We start from the raw sequence: 17918 nt of genomic DNA on the forward strand, positions 1-17918 counted from the left end.
TTATAGGTGGAGGCTCATACCAGAGGACCATTTTTTGGGCAACTGTCAATGTATCTACCAAGTAAGTACCATATTTGCCGGTGTATAAGGCGACTGGGCGTATAAGGCGACCCCCTAAATTTCCAGCTAAAACGTAGGTTTTGAGATACACTCGCAATATAAGACGACCCCCTTCCGACTAGTCTGTCTAGTAGCTTGGGTAACATACTGAAACAGCAATAATAAGTCTGTGCAACTTAATCACAAGCTTTGTGAAGCAATGCTGCGGTGATAAATACCTCATGTGCCTGGCAAAATCCACTGATGGAGGGTCAGATGCCAGATGGAGGGTCAGGTGCCAGATAAAGGGTCAGGTGCCAAATGGAGGGTGAGGTGCTTCAAACCAAAGCTCCAGTGGTGGTTCGCAAGGTGGTCGTGGAAAGAAGAGGAGCCGAGGGGTAGCCGCATTCGGTAACATACTGTATACAGTATTACAGTATACCGCGCTGAGCTAATCACGGCAAGTGATGTATTCTATTAATGAATACAAAGCCTGTTCGGATTGGCTTTGAGATGCGCGGTCTGATGATATTACAACCTCTGCCAATCTGAGCAGGCTTTGTATTCATTAATAGAATACATCGCTCGTCGTGATTGGCAGAGGTTGGAACATCATCAGCCCGCGCCTCTCTGAATCTCAAAGCCAATCCGAGCAGGCTTTGTATTCATTAATAGAATACATCGCTCACTGTGATTGGCTCAGCCCGGACATTAATGCACATCCAGTGGGCTGACATCCATATACTGGCGTATAAGACGACCCCCGATTTTTGGGTATAAAAGGTCGTCTTATACGCTGGAAAATATGATATTCATTTAAAAAAAAAAACATTTTTTTATATATAAATAGCTGACTTTACTTAAAATTACTGGTCTGCCACGATCCCAAAGGTGATGTGGGCGGGGACATTTCATGCCCCGCCCCTTCACCTTTACTCTGACTGCAATAAATGACTCTGCAATTTTGCAACACCCTTTCTGTGTGGTGACTATTGGTTTCAGATGTGCTCTCAGATACTATATACACTGTTCAGTAGCGCTTTATAGCTAATTTTCAAATACTCTAGCTTGGGTTTGACTTTTACAAAAAGGGAGAGTGTTTCCCATTATTTTTACAGTGCAATCACGTTGTAAATCATAAGCACTGAGGCATTTAAAAATGATCTATTGACCACATCTAGTAATAATATATTAATAAAGTATTGTGACAAAAACACAAGGACTGCAGTGTCAATACAGATTAGTGCTGCAGCCCACATTCAGTTAGCTCAAAAATGTAATGCTATTTCTGTGTGCAATGACTAATTATTCTGTAATTATGAGTGTTGCTTTGTAAAGTATTAATTTCATATAAAATATAAACTGATATCGCATTCTTTGGACTCTTGTTACATATCTTTGCATGTGGCCAACTTCAGAGATTAGACATGAAAGCCCATATATACAGTAACCGTTGAAATATTCATTGACAATAGGAAGTTACAGTATGTACCTACTTTATCAAAAACAAAATAAGGCTTAGGCCAGCCATACAAGGTTTGAATCTGCTGAACCAGCCGAGATTCAAACCGTTAATGGGCAGGCTAAATGTACCAAGTTGATCGATCAACTTGGGTACAACCAGCCTGCTGAATTCTCTTACAAATATTGCTAGAGACAATGTTTTGGCAGGAGGAATTCCTCTGTCAGCACTGTCTGTGTTGATGGGGGAATCATGCAAATTGATTTCCTGCAACCCTTGGCTGCAGGACAGAAATTCACACCTTATATGGCCTGCCTTACCATGCCACAACCACCTTTAATGTACAAAATTTAAACCCTTGTCCAGCCTAATGCAACTTGCACAATTACTAATAAAATTGATAACATAAGACAACAGAAGCAAAATGTGGCTCACATGAGTAACTTTATTATAGAAAATTAGCTTTACACGACAGTTTAAAGCAATTTAAAAATATATATATTACCTCTGTAGGTGCAGGCATGATTTATTTCTGCCTATTATGTAAATAGCTCAATCTAGCCCAAAGGCATTGCTAGGATTGTTAAATGCCTGGGGGAACCCTTGAGCAAGAGAGAAAAGCTGTGATGTACATTGCCTAAGTTGCACTTGACCATGGATGTGGCTTAGCTAGAGCTTGAGCCTACACACTGTGTACACTACTGCTTGTTGTGCCCACAAGTTTTGCCTTATTTATTTTGCTGCAAGCAAGAGTCTCAAAATTTTTCTGAGTATACCTTAACAGAGAATGTAATTAAAATAATTAGGAACTATGTAGCAGCCAGCAACTGTTAGGACAGCAAAGATTGTGGTTATAAGTATGTTATGTACAGTACGGCTTACAGGGTGCAATGGTCAGTAGTAGTATGTCTGGGGTTTTGGCACTGTGCAGAGTGCTCAGTGCAGTACCTTTTCCATTGGTGGTATACACACCTTCATACATTAATAATCAGTGGAGAAATGCCCCTTATTTTGGTAGTCAGTATAGTAGTAACCCCTTACATTGGTGGCCAGTGGAGAAGTACCCGTTTACACTGTTAGTCAGTGTAGCGCCACCTACATTAGTGATCATTGGTTAAGTGCTGCCTTAAACTGGTGGTTAGTTAAATGCCCCTCATGTTAGTAGTCATTGTTGACATGGTCTCTTATGTTTGTATCCAGTGGATAAGTGTCTTGGTGGTCAGTGATGAAGTTACCCCTTACATTGGCAGTCATTGTATTATCCCTTACAGCAGTGGCAAATTGGCCCTTTATATTGGTGGGCAGGGACGAAGTGCCCCCTTATGTTAGTGTAAATGGGAGATGTGCCCCCTTAAATTGATGGTCAAGGGTGAAGTTTCCCCTTACATTTATGGCCAGTATAATATCCCTCTGTATTGTTGTTAAGTGTTTAACTAAGCCTGTATGTTGGAGGTCAGTGGTAAATGATGGTCAGTGGTGAAGTGCCCCCTTACATTGGTGGCCAGTTGGAGGTCAGATATAAAGATCTTTGGTACTCGTCATTCCCAATAGGCAAATTGATATGCATACCCATCCTCAATCATATCCGATTTCCTGAACACATGTGCGAAAAAAACAAACAAAAAAACTGAATAAGATTATACAATTTGCATATCCACCCTCCTTAAGACAACATAATATCTTTGGGTGTATAGCTTATGATAACAATGCTTAGCCTCACAGCCCCAAGTGATTCACTTGTGATGAGCAATTCATTTCTATTTTATGAAAAAAAAAAACACTTGCTGGGTACATTTTCTTAATGGACTTACATTCCTCCTTTAATCTCTTTTCTATCCATTCTCATAATATAGTGGCAATGTCTGGCTGCTCTTTTTCCTGCCAATTCTATTTTATTTATCATGCTGCTTTTGGGATTAAGAAAAGCTATTTCCTGTGTACAGGCCAGAAGTACCAATCTATAAGGGACACATTCTTTAAGCTCAACGTGATTCTTTGCCCTAAGCTCTACAATTTATTTTCTTGCCATTAAAAAACATTGTATTAATGTAGCAGTTTAATTATTGCCAAACTTTAACTACACTTTTTAGTTAACATTAAAAAAAGGAGCAAATAGCACCTTATGTTGCAGCAGCAGCTACAGGAGGACATAAGAATGTTACAAAATGTCAATTAATTCTGGGAAGTAAAGGAATTTTTACTTTGTTTCAAAATGGTATATGCCATAAAGTGGCAAAGGGCAATGCCTTGGGGCCCCAAAGCATCCAAGAGGTCTGCTGGAAAATTCATTTTTCTTTTTCTGTTGCTCGCACTGGCAAAAATGTTCTCAATAGCTCAGCGAAGCTGGCCCCCCTACAATCAGCACAAATAAAAACTCAAGTGTGTTTCTTTAGTGCTACGTTTGTGCTGTTTTGTGCCGTAAAAATTTACATTTGTGCTGCTTTTATTTTTAAGATATTAGCAATTGTTTTTTCCAGACTATGACATCACCTAGCCCCCCTACAACGCCCAAATGACAAAAAACTGGTCTCGTTGGTTAGTGCTACGTTTGTGCTGTTTTGTGCTGCTAAAAATTCCGTTCTATCTTTTATCGTTTTTGCGTTATTAATGATTAATTAAAGGTCACCAAAGGTCAGTCAGCCCCCCTACAACGCCCAAATGACGCAAAACTGGTCTCGTCGGTTAGTGCTATGTTTGTGCTGTTTTGTGCTGCTAACATTTCCGTTCTATCTTTTATCGTTTTTGCGTTATTAATGATTTATTAAAGGTCACCAAAGGTCAGTCAGCCCCCCTACAACGCCCAAATGACACAAAACTGGTCTCGTTGGTTAGTGCTACGTTTGTGCTGTTTTGTGCTGCTAACATTTCCGTTCTATCTATTATCGTTTTTGCGTTATTAATGATTTATTAAAGGTCACCAAAGGTCACTCAGCCCCCCTATAATGCCCAAATGACACAAAACTGGTCTCGTTGGTTAGTGCTACGTTTGTGCTGTTTTGTGCTGCTAAAATTTCCGTTCTATCTTTTATCATTTTCGTGTTATTAATGATTTATTAACGGTCACCAAAGGTCAGTCAGCCCCCCTACAACGCCCAAATGAGACGAAACTGGTCTCGTTGGTTAGTGCTACGTTTGTGCTGGTTTGTGCTGCTAAAATTTTTATTTGTGCTGTTATGGTTTTTAAGTTATAACAGTTTTTTTTTTTCAAACCCCACTCACTTTGCCCACCCTACAATCAGCACAAATAAAAACTCAAGTGTGTTTCTTTAGTGCTACATTTGTGCTGTTTTGTGCTGCTAAAATTTCTGTCCTACCTTTTATCGTTTTTGCGTTATTAATGATTTATTAAAGGTCACCAAAGGTCACTCAGCCCCCCTACTACACCCAAATGACACAAAACTGGTCTCGTTGGTTAGTGCCTCATTTGTGCTGGTTTGTGCTGCTAAAATTTTTATTTGTGCTGTTATGTTTTTTTAGTTATAACAGCTTGTTTTTATATTTGTGCTTTTTTGTGTCATAATAAAAATTTGTGCTGCTTTTTTTTTTAAGATAATAGCAATTTGTTTTTTTCCAGATGATGACATCACCCTGCTCTCCTGTCACGTACCTGGTTAGTGAGCTCCTGGTTAGAAAGCCATGGGAGCACAGTGAGGTATGAGTGCCTGTGATCAGTCCAGTAGACTGTGTGGTGGCAGCAGTCAGCAGGTGGATGTGGCGGCAGAACCAGCTGGTGGCAGATGAGCTGGCACTGAGCTTGGCTGGTGGCAGACTGTGGGTAAGCAGCTGGAAGCAGGAGACAGATGAGACCTTGCTGGGCTGAAGAGCTGTAGCAGGCTGGATGAGCAGGATGCAGGGTCAGATGAGCCGGGTCCATAATGGCCAGGCAGATCAGGCATAGACGGCACACAACAGGATAGTCGGGTCACAAACCAAGTCAGCAACAGGAGGTAGATCAGGCAAGAAGAGAAGGCAGAAGCAGAATCCAGAGACAAGCCAAGGTCAGGGCTGGTAGCAGTCAAACGGAGGTCAGGAGTAGGGATGAGCCGAACACCCCCCTGTTCGGTTCGCACCAGAACATGCGAACAGGAAAAAAGTTCTCTTGAACACGCGAACACCGTTAAAGTCTATGGGACACGAACATGAATAATCAAAAGTGCTAATTTTAAAGGCTTATATGCAAATTATTGTCATAAAAAGTGTTTGGGGACCCGGGTCCTGCCCCAGGGGACATGGATCAATGCAAAAAAAAGTTTTAAAAACGGACGTTTTTTCAGGAGCAGTGATTTTAATAATGCTTAAAGTCAAACAATAAAAGTGTAATATCCCTTTAAATTTCGTACCTGGGGGGTGTCTATAGTATGCCTGTAAAGGGGCGCATGTTTCCTGTGTTTAGAACAGTCTGACAGCAAAATGACGTTTCGAAGGAAAAAAGCCATTTAAAACTACCCGCGGCTATTGCATTGCCGACAATACACATAGAAGTTCATTGATAAAAACGGCATGGGAATTCCCCACAGGGAAATCCCGAACCAAAATTAAAAAAAAAAAATGACGTGGGAGTCCCCTAAATTCCATACCAGGCCCTTTAGGTCTGGTATGTATATTAAGGGGAACCCCGGCCAAAATTTAAAAAAAAAAATGACGTGGGGTTCCCCCTAAATTCCATACCAGACCATTCAGGTCTGGTATGGATTTTAAGGGGAACCCCGCGCCAAAAAAAAACAAAAACAAAAACAAAGGCCGCAGGAAAAGAGGGGGGGGACGAAAGTGCGGCCCCCCTTCCTGAACGGTACCAGGCCACATGCCCTCAACATTGGGAGGGTGCTTTGGGGTAGCCCCCCAAAACACCTTGTCCCCATGTTGATGAGGACAAGGGCCTCATCCCCACAACCCTGGCCGGTGGTTGTGGGGGTCTGCAGGCGGGGGGCTTATCGGAATCTGGAAGCCCCCTTTAACAAGGGGACCCCCAGATCCCGGCCCCCCCTGTGTGAAATGGTAAGGGGGTACTTACCCCTGCCATTTCACTAAAAAACTGTCAAAAATGTTAAAAATGACAAGAGACAGTTTTTGACAATTCCTTTATTTAAATGCTTCTTCTTTCTTCCTTCATCTTCTGGTTCTTCTGGCTCTTCTGGTTCTTCCTCCAGCGTTCTCGTCCAGCATCTCCTCCGCAGCGTCTTCTATCTTCTTCTCCTCGGGCCGCTCCGCACCCATGGCATGAGGGGAGGCTCCCGCTCTTCTCTTCATCTTCTTCTTCATCCTCTTCTCTTCTTCCTTCTTCTCTTCTTCTCTTCTTCATTTTCTTCTCCGGGCCGCTCCGCACCCATGCTGTCATGAAGGGAGGCTCCCGCTGTGTGACGGCGTCTCTTCGTCTGACGGCTCTTAAATAAAGGGGGGGGGGCACCCAGTGACCCCGCCCCCCTCTGACGCACGATGACTTGACGGGACTTCCCTGTGACGTCACGGGGAATGCCACAGGGAAGTCCCGTCATGTCCCGTGCGTCAGAGGGGGCGGGGCCACCCAGTTATTTAAGAGCCGTCAGACGAAGAGACGCCGTCACAGAATGGAAAGTAAATAGGCACAAATCAACACAAACGTGGCACTAACCAACCAGCCCGTTTTCATTTTGTTTGGCTGCTGTAGGGGGTGTCAGGGAAGGCTTTCGCATAGCACAAATGATGTCTCCCTGTACATACATATGCGCATGCGCAGACTGGCAACTGGCTGGGCAGATGAGCGTGAGCCTGTCACCAATGCTGGCACCAGACAGACTATATAAACAGGCTGCAATTTGGTGTGCCGCTTCTGTGTGTTCATTCCTGATTCCTGTGTTTGACCTCTGATCCTAACCCAGCTTGCTCCTGACCTCCGTTTGACTGCTACCTGCCCTGACCTTGGCTTGTCTCTGGATTCTGCTTCTGCCTTCTCTTCTTGCCTGATCTACCTCCTGTTGCTGACTTGGTTTGTGACCCGATTATCCTGTTGTGTGCCGTCTATGCCTGATCTGCCTGACCATTATGGATCCGGCTCATCTGACCCTGCATCCTGCTCATCCAGCCTGCTACAGCTCTTCAGCCCAGCAAGGTCTCATCTGTCTCCTGCTTCCAGCTGCTTACCCACAGTCTGCCACCAGCCAAGCTCAGTGCCAGCTCATCTGCCACCAGCTGGTTCTGGCGCCACATCCACCTGCTGACTGCTTCCACCACGCAGTCTACTGGACTGATCACAGGCACTCATACCTCACTGTGCTCCCATGGCTGCTTTCTAACCAGGAGCTCACTAACCAGGTATGTGACAGGAGAGCGGGGTGATGTCATCATCTGGAAAAAACAAATTGCTATTATCTTAAAAATAAAAGCAGCACAAATTTTTATTATTATGACACAAAAAAGCACAAATATAACAGCTTGTTTTTATAACTAAAATAACCATAACAGCACAAATAAAAATTTTAGCAGCACAAAACAGCACAAACGTAGCACTAACCAACGAGACCAGTTTTGTGTCATTTGGGTGTTGTAGGGGGGGCTGAGTGACCTTCGGTGACCTTTAATAAATCATTAATAGCGCAAAAACGATAAAAGGTAGGACAGAAATTTTAGCAGCACAAAACAGCACAAATGTAGCACTAAAGAAACACACTTGAGTTTTTATTTGTGCTGATTGTAGGGTGGGCAAAGTGAGTGGGGTTTGAAAAAAAAAAAACTGTTATAACTTAAAAACCATAACAGCACAAATAAAAATGTTAGCAGCACAAACCAGCACAAACATAGCACTAACCAACGAGACCAGTTTCATGTCATTTGGGCGTTGTAGGGGGGCTGACTGACCTTTGGTGACCTTTAATAAATCATTAATAACGAGAAAAGGATAAAAGATAGAACGGAAATTTTAGCAGCAAAAAACAGCACAAACGTCGCACTAACCAACGAGACCAGTTTTGTGTCATTTGGGCATTATAGGGGGGCTGAGTGACCTTTGGTGACCTTTAATAAATCATTAATAACGCAAAAACGATAATAGATAGAACGGAAATGTTACCAGCACAAAACAGCACAAACGTAGCACTAACCAACGAGACCAGTTTTGTGTCATTTGGGCGTTGTAGGGGGGCTGACTGACCTTTGGTGACCTTTAATAAATCATTAATAACGCAAAAATGATAAAAGGTAGAACGGAAATTTTAGCAGCACAAAACAGCACAAATGTAGCACTAAAGAAACACACTTGAGTTTTTATTTGTGCTGATTGTAGGGTGGGCAAAGTGAGTGGGGTTTGAAAAAAAAAAAAAACTGTTATAACTTAAAAACCATAACAGCACAAATAAAAATTTTAGCAGCACAAACCAGCACAAACGTAGCACTAACCAACGAGACCAGTTTCGTCTCATTTGGGCGTTGTAGGGGGGCTGACTGACCTTTGGTGACAGTTAATAAATCATTAATAACACGAAAATGATAAAAGATAGAACGGAAATTTTAGCAGCACAAAACAGCACAAACGTAGCACTAACCAACGAGACCAGTTTTGTGTCATTTGGGCATTATAGGGGGGCTGAGTGACCTTTGGTGACCTTTAATAAATCATTAATAACGCAAAAACGATAATAGATAGAACGGAAATGTTAGCAGCACAAAACAGCACAAACGTAGCACTAACCAACGAGACCAGTTTTGTGTCATTTGGGTGTTGTAGGGGGGCTGACTGACTTTTGGTGACCTTTAATAAATCATTAATAACGTAAAAACGATAAAAGCTAGAACGGAATTTTTAGCAGCACAAAACAGCACAAAACAGCACAAACGTAGCACTAACCAACGAGACCAGTTTCGTGTCATTTGGGCGTTGTAGGGGGGCTGACTGACCTTTGGTGACCTTTTAATAAATCATTAATAACACAAAAACAATAAAAGATAGAACGGATATGTTAGCAGCACAAAACAGCACAAACGTAGCACTAACCAACGAGACCAGTTTTGCGTCATTTGGGCATTGTAGGGGGGCTGACTGACCTTTGGTGACCTTTAATAAATCATTAATAACGCAAAAACGATAAAAGCTAGAACGGAATTTTTAGCAGCACAAAACAGCACAAACGTAGCACTAACCAACGAGACCAGTTTCGTGTCATTTGGGCGTTGTAGGGGGGCTGACTGACCTTTGGTGACCTTTAATAAATCATTAATAATGCAAAAACGATAAAAGCTAGAACGGAATTTTTAGCAGCACAAAACAGCACAAACGTAGCACTAACCAACGAGACCAGTTTTGTGTCATTTGGGCGTTGTAGGGGGGCTAGGTGATGTCATAGTCTGGAAAAAACAATTGCTAATATCTTAAAAATAAAAGCAGCACAAATGTAAATTTTTACGGCACAAAACAGCACAAACGTAGCACTAAAGAAACACACTTGAGTTTTTATTTGTGCTGATTGTAGGGGGGCCAGCTTCGCTGAGCTGTTCTCAATTATATCATATTCCCTCAGTAACTCAGTCTGATTTCCTTTTGTGTAGTTTAGTTTTTTTATTTGTTATTAAATTAAATGTTTAATGTAGAATGGTATAGTACAACTGTCATGTGTAAGCTGGTAGGATTTAAGCATATGACTTGCTTATTGCTACAGGACGTTATGCTTACAATATTACTAAACCCAAGCATGCAAATGCAATATATTGCAGCTTTCCAGTCCTTAGATATGATGCTGCATTTTCATTCATAACATATGGGGGAAGTTATGGTGTAATCCATATAGAGAACTAAGGACAGTGATTTCTAGCTGGAATAACAGGTTTTTGTTTCTTCTTGGGTATAACAAAATACTTTAAATAGCATCTGTAACAGACTCAAAGGGTACAAATAAAAGAAGTTTATTTTTAGGGTCTACATACAATTAAAGGAGACATCATAAATGCCATCACAGCTGGATTCCTTGGTGGGAATCAGTTCCCTTCTCTGTTAGTCCTGTTGCATCTTCAGTGATGTTCTTGAGAGGCCCTCTGCTCTATGGACTCCTGCATATGAGGTAGATTTTGAGCCTCTGATGGTTGTAATTTTGGCAGACGGGTGTCTGCCAAAGTTAATAAGTGTAACAATTTGTTTGAATTTATATAGAGATCTATATATGCCCTAGTGATCTTTGCAAGTAATGATTTAACACCTTCATCTATTTAGTTTGAACTCCCGATGAAGTCTTGAATATTGATCTCTGTATGGATGTTGATTTAGATGGTCCTTAGGCTGACATATAGCTGCGGAGGGGCGCCAAATCAATTGAAAGTGGAAAATGACATATATCTCTTATGATTCTTGAGTTGTTCTCTAATCAAAGCAATGTTTGCTCTCTTTCTGCTTTGCACTGTATGGACTTTGGCCCAGGCTTTTTGAAGTGTACAAGCACCATTCTGGGGTTTCTAATTTGTCTTTTGTTATATGAGACTCACTACATTGCTGTTTTGCACATTATGCACAGCTGTGTCTCAGTGCCTGTTGAATGGGTTGTCCAACATCTGGTGTGAATTCAATGAGAATATACACACATGAAGAACTTTATCACCCAGGCCAATGGAGATGCAGCACACTTTAGTGACACAGCTCCTTTGATCTTACAGCACTGTTTCTCTATGTAAGTATTAAACATGTTTCATGTCTGTTTAATATAAGCCTTAATATTATGACGTTTTACTTTATTGGGGCTACTTGAATAAGCTGTTCAAAAGCTTGGTGCTTGATTATGAGACATAGCTTGAGACATGAGTGTTTGGGACTGACAAGGCCATGAGGATGTTTTATTCTGTTTAATTGTTTTTAATCTCTTTGGGGCAGCCCACCCAGTATTGATTTATTTAGGAACACCCAAAGCTTTAGTTCTATAAAACCCTTATTGTATTGCATTTTGAATGAGGTCACCAGCCCTGAACAGATTTTCATGGGACAGACTGTAAACACTGGAGAAGGCCACAGTTCTGCAACAGAGGTAAGCAACTTGGGTTGGGGTGAGTAGTGCAGTTTAGTTAAAAGTTTAGTTAATCTTATTGGGGCAGCCCGGTATTGCTGTATTTAGGAACACCCAAAGCTTTAGTTCTTTAAATCCCTTATTATATTTCATTTTAAATAAGGTCAACAGCCCTGAACAGATTTTCATGGGACAGAATGTAAACACTGGAGAAGGCCACAGTTCTGCAACAGAGGTAAGCAACTTGGGTTGGGGTGAGTAGTGCAGTTTAGTTAAAAGTTTAGTTAATCTTATTGGGGCAGCCTGGTATTCCTTTATTTAGGAACACCCAAAGCTTTAGTTATTTAAAACCCTTATTATATTTAATTTTAAATAAGGTCACCAGCCCGGAACAGATTTTCATGGGACAGACTGTAAACATTAGAGAAGGCCACAGTTCTGCAACAGAGGTAAGCAACTTGGGTTGGGGTGGGTAGTGCAGTTTAGTTAAAAATAAAGTTTTTTTTAACGTTCTTTACCATCTATGTTCTCAATTTTTCAATCCATACAATACAATTTCTTGTGACTAGAGCCTTTAAAGTGAATCTATGACCATTTTTTTTTGTTTCAGATAAAGTGGAGAAGGTTGCGAACTCCTGTCTAGTTTTCATTGCTCTCTGTGTTGCTGCTGGAGAGAGTATCCCTTTCAATGTGTTCTGGAGACTATTGGTAGCAGGCACAAATTAATGAAAAATCTAAAATGTTATAGTTGTCAGTGGAACAGGAGGTGATAAGAAATCTTTTAATAGTGACATAAACCAATGAAAAACTGAATTATTTAGGCTGTGTACACCGTATGCATCTTAAATTGTAAACGGAATATACCTTTAAGATAGAATGACATTTGTCACCACTGCAATACAGTAAATGAAATCTGACTAGCATGCAGCTACTAATAACATTTTACCATAAAACCTAATTCAGTCATTTAAATGACAAGATATGTTTAGTGCAGTGTGCTAGTCGCATTACCCAGTCCTTTCCTCTCAGTTCCATCACTTAGCTGTCATCTTTTTCACGGCATGTCATAGCTTTTGTTAGCACATTAATGCTTAAAAGTATTGAAAGTGCATGTCAACGAAAGAGTTGAAGCATATAATATGGATGCACCCAAATACAAGTTTCTAAATTTGAAGGTTGCCTTTCTTTAAGATGGTAATAAATGTGTGGTGGTCACAACAACTGACAAAATAATCCAACCTTTTACATCTGACTTGATCTCAACACAAAGAAATACACAAAGTAAAAAGTGACAATCAAAATCCAACACTTTGAGGTTACAAAATGACAAGATATTGGAGTAGGATAGATGCTTTACTTTAATCAGGGACTCAATTTGTAGGCAGGTACCTACTTTACATTGTGCTTTTGCTGATAACTTATATTACTGTGATTACTGTACATTTAAATTATTGGACTGATGCATACAGGGTTAATGTAATAGTGTGACATGCATCCCTGTATGTGTGAGTCACTTCCTTTGCAAGAGGCATATGTCCAGGTAGATAGCCTTGTGATACAAAGCAGTGTGGGAGCAATACATTGAGGACCTACAATGTGATCCGTTCTTCTGGCTATCCCAGCAAATGGGGGCATTTATTAAGGCATCCATGTGTATGGACTCAGTATGTTGCTATGCTTCGCCTTATCTTTACGATATGGGCAGCACCACCAAGGACAGTATAGCCAATCAAGCACAGGAAAATCTTATTTGTTGCACAGTATGATCTTTTTGTGGAAAAAATAAACTATAAAGATGGTATACTGAACTGATGTGCTATCTCCAGCAACTTATTTTAGTAAACAAATTATTTATTTAAAGAGGAAGTTGTTTTGTCTCACTTTTCTGAGGTGAAGAATTCAAGTGTCTTACAGTTACAGTAGGTAAAGAGTCAAGATTGTGTGGCAAGTTGCGTAGAGTGTACAAGAAGCAAAAGCAGTCAGCTAACAGAGGAAGCGGTAATGGTGGCTGGTGACAGGACCTTTAGTAGTGAAGGGGAAGTTTAATGCTTTATGTTTCCCACATAGTGGTGAGGTCTACATTCTAGAGCTCGCTGCTGTTCAGTGCCCCATATGGGCCAAGCCTGGAAGCCACGATGTACAATGCCCTGCGATCTAAAGTATGGGAACTTTTCTCTGTGTCTCAGGCTGAATATAATATGGTGCCGTGTGTTGGGACAAGAACAAGCAAGGTGGTAAAACTACTACAAGTGATCCAGACATAACGGCACATTATTCTTCTGCACATGGGGGCTAGACATGTGCAATTCAGTTCATTCCGAATTTTTTTTTAACGAATTTGTAAACATTTGTTAATTCAAAAATATCTGAATTAACAAAAACCCATTTAACAAATTTTTCAGAATACTCGTAACTTCGAAAATTCATACATTCGTAAATTCGAAATTCAAAAATCCGAAAAACTTGAAAATTAGAAAATCTGAAATAATAACTAACTAATAATAACTTAACTATTACTAACTATTAAATTATAGGTATTGGAATTTCCTTTCAAATTTGGCTGTTAGTGAACGTAACGAATACGGAAGTTTCCGAAGTTATGAATTATCTGAAATAACGAATTCCGTATCTAAACGAATGGAACATAACGAATTAATAATAATACACAACAATAATAATAATAAAAACTTTTTATTATTATTATTTATTTTTTTTTTTTCGTTCCATTTGTTTAGGTGCGTTTTTTGTTATTTTGGATAATTCGTAACTTTGCATAAATTTGTATTCATTATGTTCACTAACAGCCAAATTTGAAAGGAAATTCCAATACCTATAATTTTAAAGTTAGTTATTGTTAGTTTAGAATTTTCGGATTTTTTTTCTTATTTTCGGATTTCCGAATTTTCGAATTTCTGAATTTCCGAATTTTCAAATTTGCGAATCTATGAATTTATGAATTTTCAAATTTGTGAATCGTGTACATAACGAATGACCCAAAAACAAAAAAAAAAAAACAAATGAAACGAAAACAAACACATTTTTTGGCAGTGCACATGTCTAACGGGGGCAGCTGAAGGCATTGCTTTAAGCAGAGTTCATTGGAAGCCTCAGGGTATACAGCTTCCAATGTGTATTAAGGATTATAATGTCCCTTATTTACAAGTAAGAGCTTGTAATAATATCATTTAAGGCCTGTTGTTATAAAAAAAAAAATAAGCCCCCATGCAACCAGCCTGCAGCATAAGGTACAGTAAAAAGTTTTCTTCTAGTCCAAAATCTTTAGTCTAAGAGAAAATTATAGTTTGCATAGGTACCTGTAAGCTCCATACGTGTCCCTTAAATTTGTCTCTGGGAAGAGATCCTGACCACTATATACTCAACTTTCCAGCAATTCCTTGCCACTGCTTGCATAAGCATAAGTGGTGATGGCAACTCCAGTAAGCAGTCATCTCACTCAGACCTAGCAATTAGCTGCTATACCTAAGCAATGTCAGAGGTGGAGGTCACATGCTCCTCAACAGCTGGAATTGTCAAGTACTGAGACAGCTGCAGAGGCAGAAGGAGCAGCAAGAGATTTCTGACAAGGTGGGTAAAAGGGGCTGAGGGTGGGCTCTTTCCAAAGATGCTGTCACTTTGCCCTGCATGGGCAACACCACAGTGTCTCTTTAAGATCAATAAGACTGCTGAGATGAAAGATTTTATCTGATGTTTTAAATCTTCTCCACATTACCACTGGAGGAACAATTACAATAAAATTGATATCAATGTATATAAACAGAGTGATATTTGAATTTCTTTAGCTATCAAATGTCTTTTCATCTCACCTCCATTCAGATACAGCATTCATTAGTAGAGGAACTACTGCCGTGTGCATTAGTGGCAATATTTAAGTGGCACACTAAGTATGCATATCCCATACCTTGTATTATTAAGGGGCACACAGTTCATCAGTATATAAGCCTACACGGCAGACCAATCTACCATTTAGTAAATCGACAGACTCTACACTGCTATAAATTATATGCAGTGTCAAACCGCCGCTAGTGAGTTATATATCTCAGTTGGAGTTCTTCCATTGCATTCAGTCATTCTGCCCATATATTACTGAGAACAATGCATGCATTTAATAGATGTGATCCCACAAATTATACAGCATTAATGCTGGGCGAGTCTGTACACTTACTCTCATGCCAAGCTCAATATTTTCTCCTCCGTACACCTCCATGCCAGGATCCAACAGCCCAATTTCTCCGAAGTAAGCTCTGTCCACCACAAAGGAGCAGCCAATCATCGCTGGAGTCCTAATATAAAGACATAAAATGAGCACCGTCTCTGTAAAACAGGGTCTTCTCCTTGCTGGCAGCTAAGTGTTCTTATCGTTACATGCTAAAAATGTAATTAGGTCATAACAAAAAAATCAAAAAAGATCAAGCCTCACTTCTGAAGTGATATTTTGGCTCTGAACCCAGATGTGTGCATATTTATTAGAGTATGAAAGGTTTAGTAGTGTAAGACAAAGCAGACTCAACTGTAGGCATAAAGAATAAAGGTCTTTTGAAGCAGTTCTAATGGTCACCGTATGATTGTAAAAAATCTTTTTTCTTTCTGTGCAGTCAGCCCTTTCTTCTGTGTCCTTTCTGGTTTTGACACCATAGTTATTTCTTATGCTTTTAACACTTGGTTGAAATCTATGCTCTGCCTGAACCTCCTGGCCTAAAATGAAAAAATGTTGCTGCTTCTGTAACTTTCTTTAGGATAATGATGATCCTACCACAAAGGACCCCCCGTGCAGGCACATCCTGTTATAGGGTGACAATAGTCTAACCTAGGGCAGAGCTAGCGGTGTGACGTCAGCACACATGGACCGACCTACACTCTTTGCAGCCGTGTTCATTTGATATTGTTGCCTGTATATTATTATTACTCTGTAAGTGCAATACATTACCATTATAGTGAAAAAAATTCCTGCGCTAGTGAATCAATTATATGAGTAAAATTAAGTCAAGTAAATCAAAGTGGGGACAGCAGCAGTCAAAAATATTGCACATAACAAAATAATTAAAATGGTAAATAAAAAGTTATTGCGCTATCCATAAATCATATAGTGAATGTTAAATCAACTAATCCTTATAAACCATATCATCAAAGTGCATAGTGCAATAAAGTGCAAATATAATCAATAACAAATTTCTCTTTTACAAAGGTTTTATTAAAATTCAATCCAACAGATTGGATCAATAATGAGGTGGTTACAATGCATATGATACGCACAAAAAGTCAAATGCCATGAAAGAAACTAATCGACAATGCAGAAAATGCATAAATGAGTTTCAAATTCAGCATTTCGGTTTAACAAAAGTCTCTAAATGAGTGAACTTAGGTGTCCAATAACAGTGCATGTTGACTTAGGCAAGGACATCCAGTTGAACATGGTAAAACATAAAAGCTTTTTGTCAATAGGGTTATATATGGGTGAGAGTGCAAAGTAGGACCATAAATGTGCCTTCACTGTAACCATCCTAAGCAGAGCCTCGGCGGCCTAAAAAGCCTATAAAATAGATACACAGAATGAGACTAAAAAAAATAAACAGGATTAGAAAGGAGGGAGAAAATAAAGAAAAGAAGTTGAAAATGGGGGGAAGAACAGAAGAACAAAGGGGAAGAAGAGTCAAATGAGGTGTGCGCCAGAGAAACGTTAAATCGAAAGAAGCATATTATCGAATCTAGAAGGTTGGATATACGCTATCCAAGGTTGCCAGACCCTCAGAAATTTATCAGTAACAAATTTCTCATATCATATAAATATATTGTGCAAAGACTATTGTAAAAAAATCTTATATATCATATATGTGAAATCGTGCAACTGTAGAAATAAATCGTGCAAAGTCCTATGAAACAATAAAGTGTGATCAGGAAGAGTTCCAACAACCAATCAGTGTAATTCATTCGGAATAGGGTTATGATCTGGACATTCATCACAGCGTGCTCCACTGCAAACTTAAAGGATTTGCCTCTTACCAGAGAGTCTGACCCTTACGGGTCAGATAAAGCCCTTTGACAAGTAAGACCCCTCAGGCATAAAATTACACTTCATAGATCCCGGCACTAGCATGGATGATCTCTCTACTTGTCCTCAAGCTACCTCCATATATTTACTCTTCAGTTCAGTAAATGAAACAAATGCACATATGGAAAGGAAGGGACATCTCACTGTGCAACAATCATGGAAAACGATGTTATTAAAAAATAGATATACTCACAAGAAAGAGGATAAAACAGGCATATCGATCTGAACAGCATCTGCGTCCCTGTGGACGTGCTGACATCACCGCTACTCCTACTGCCCAATGTGCGTTTCGTCCTAATGAACGTCGTCACTGGGGCAACTGAAGTTCATTTTTTTACAGGAGCACATTATATTTATATGTTATGAGAAATTTGTAATTGATTATGTTTCCACTTTA

The 17918-nt window shown here is 39.9% G+C and overlaps 1 protein-coding gene across 1 annotated transcript in view; it reads right to left on the reverse strand.

Moving 5' to 3' along the window:
* The window catches only part of GALNT9 (polypeptide N-acetylgalactosaminyltransferase 9), a 433263-nt gene that overhangs the window by 188680 nt on the left and 226665 nt on the right, over positions 1 to 17918 (reverse strand). The window contains exon 6 of the mRNA XM_073628324.1: positions 15638 to 15755. Coding sequence (XP_073484425.1) covers positions 15638 to 15755 — 118 coding nt within the window. The remainder of the gene's footprint in view (positions 1 to 15637; positions 15756 to 17918) is intronic.

This window comes from Aquarana catesbeiana, linkage group LG01, assembly GCF_042186555.1.
Source record: "Aquarana catesbeiana isolate 2022-GZ linkage group LG01, ASM4218655v1, whole genome shotgun sequence".
In the NCBI taxonomy this organism is placed as follows: Eukaryota; Metazoa; Chordata; class Amphibia; order Anura; family Ranidae; genus Aquarana; species Aquarana catesbeiana.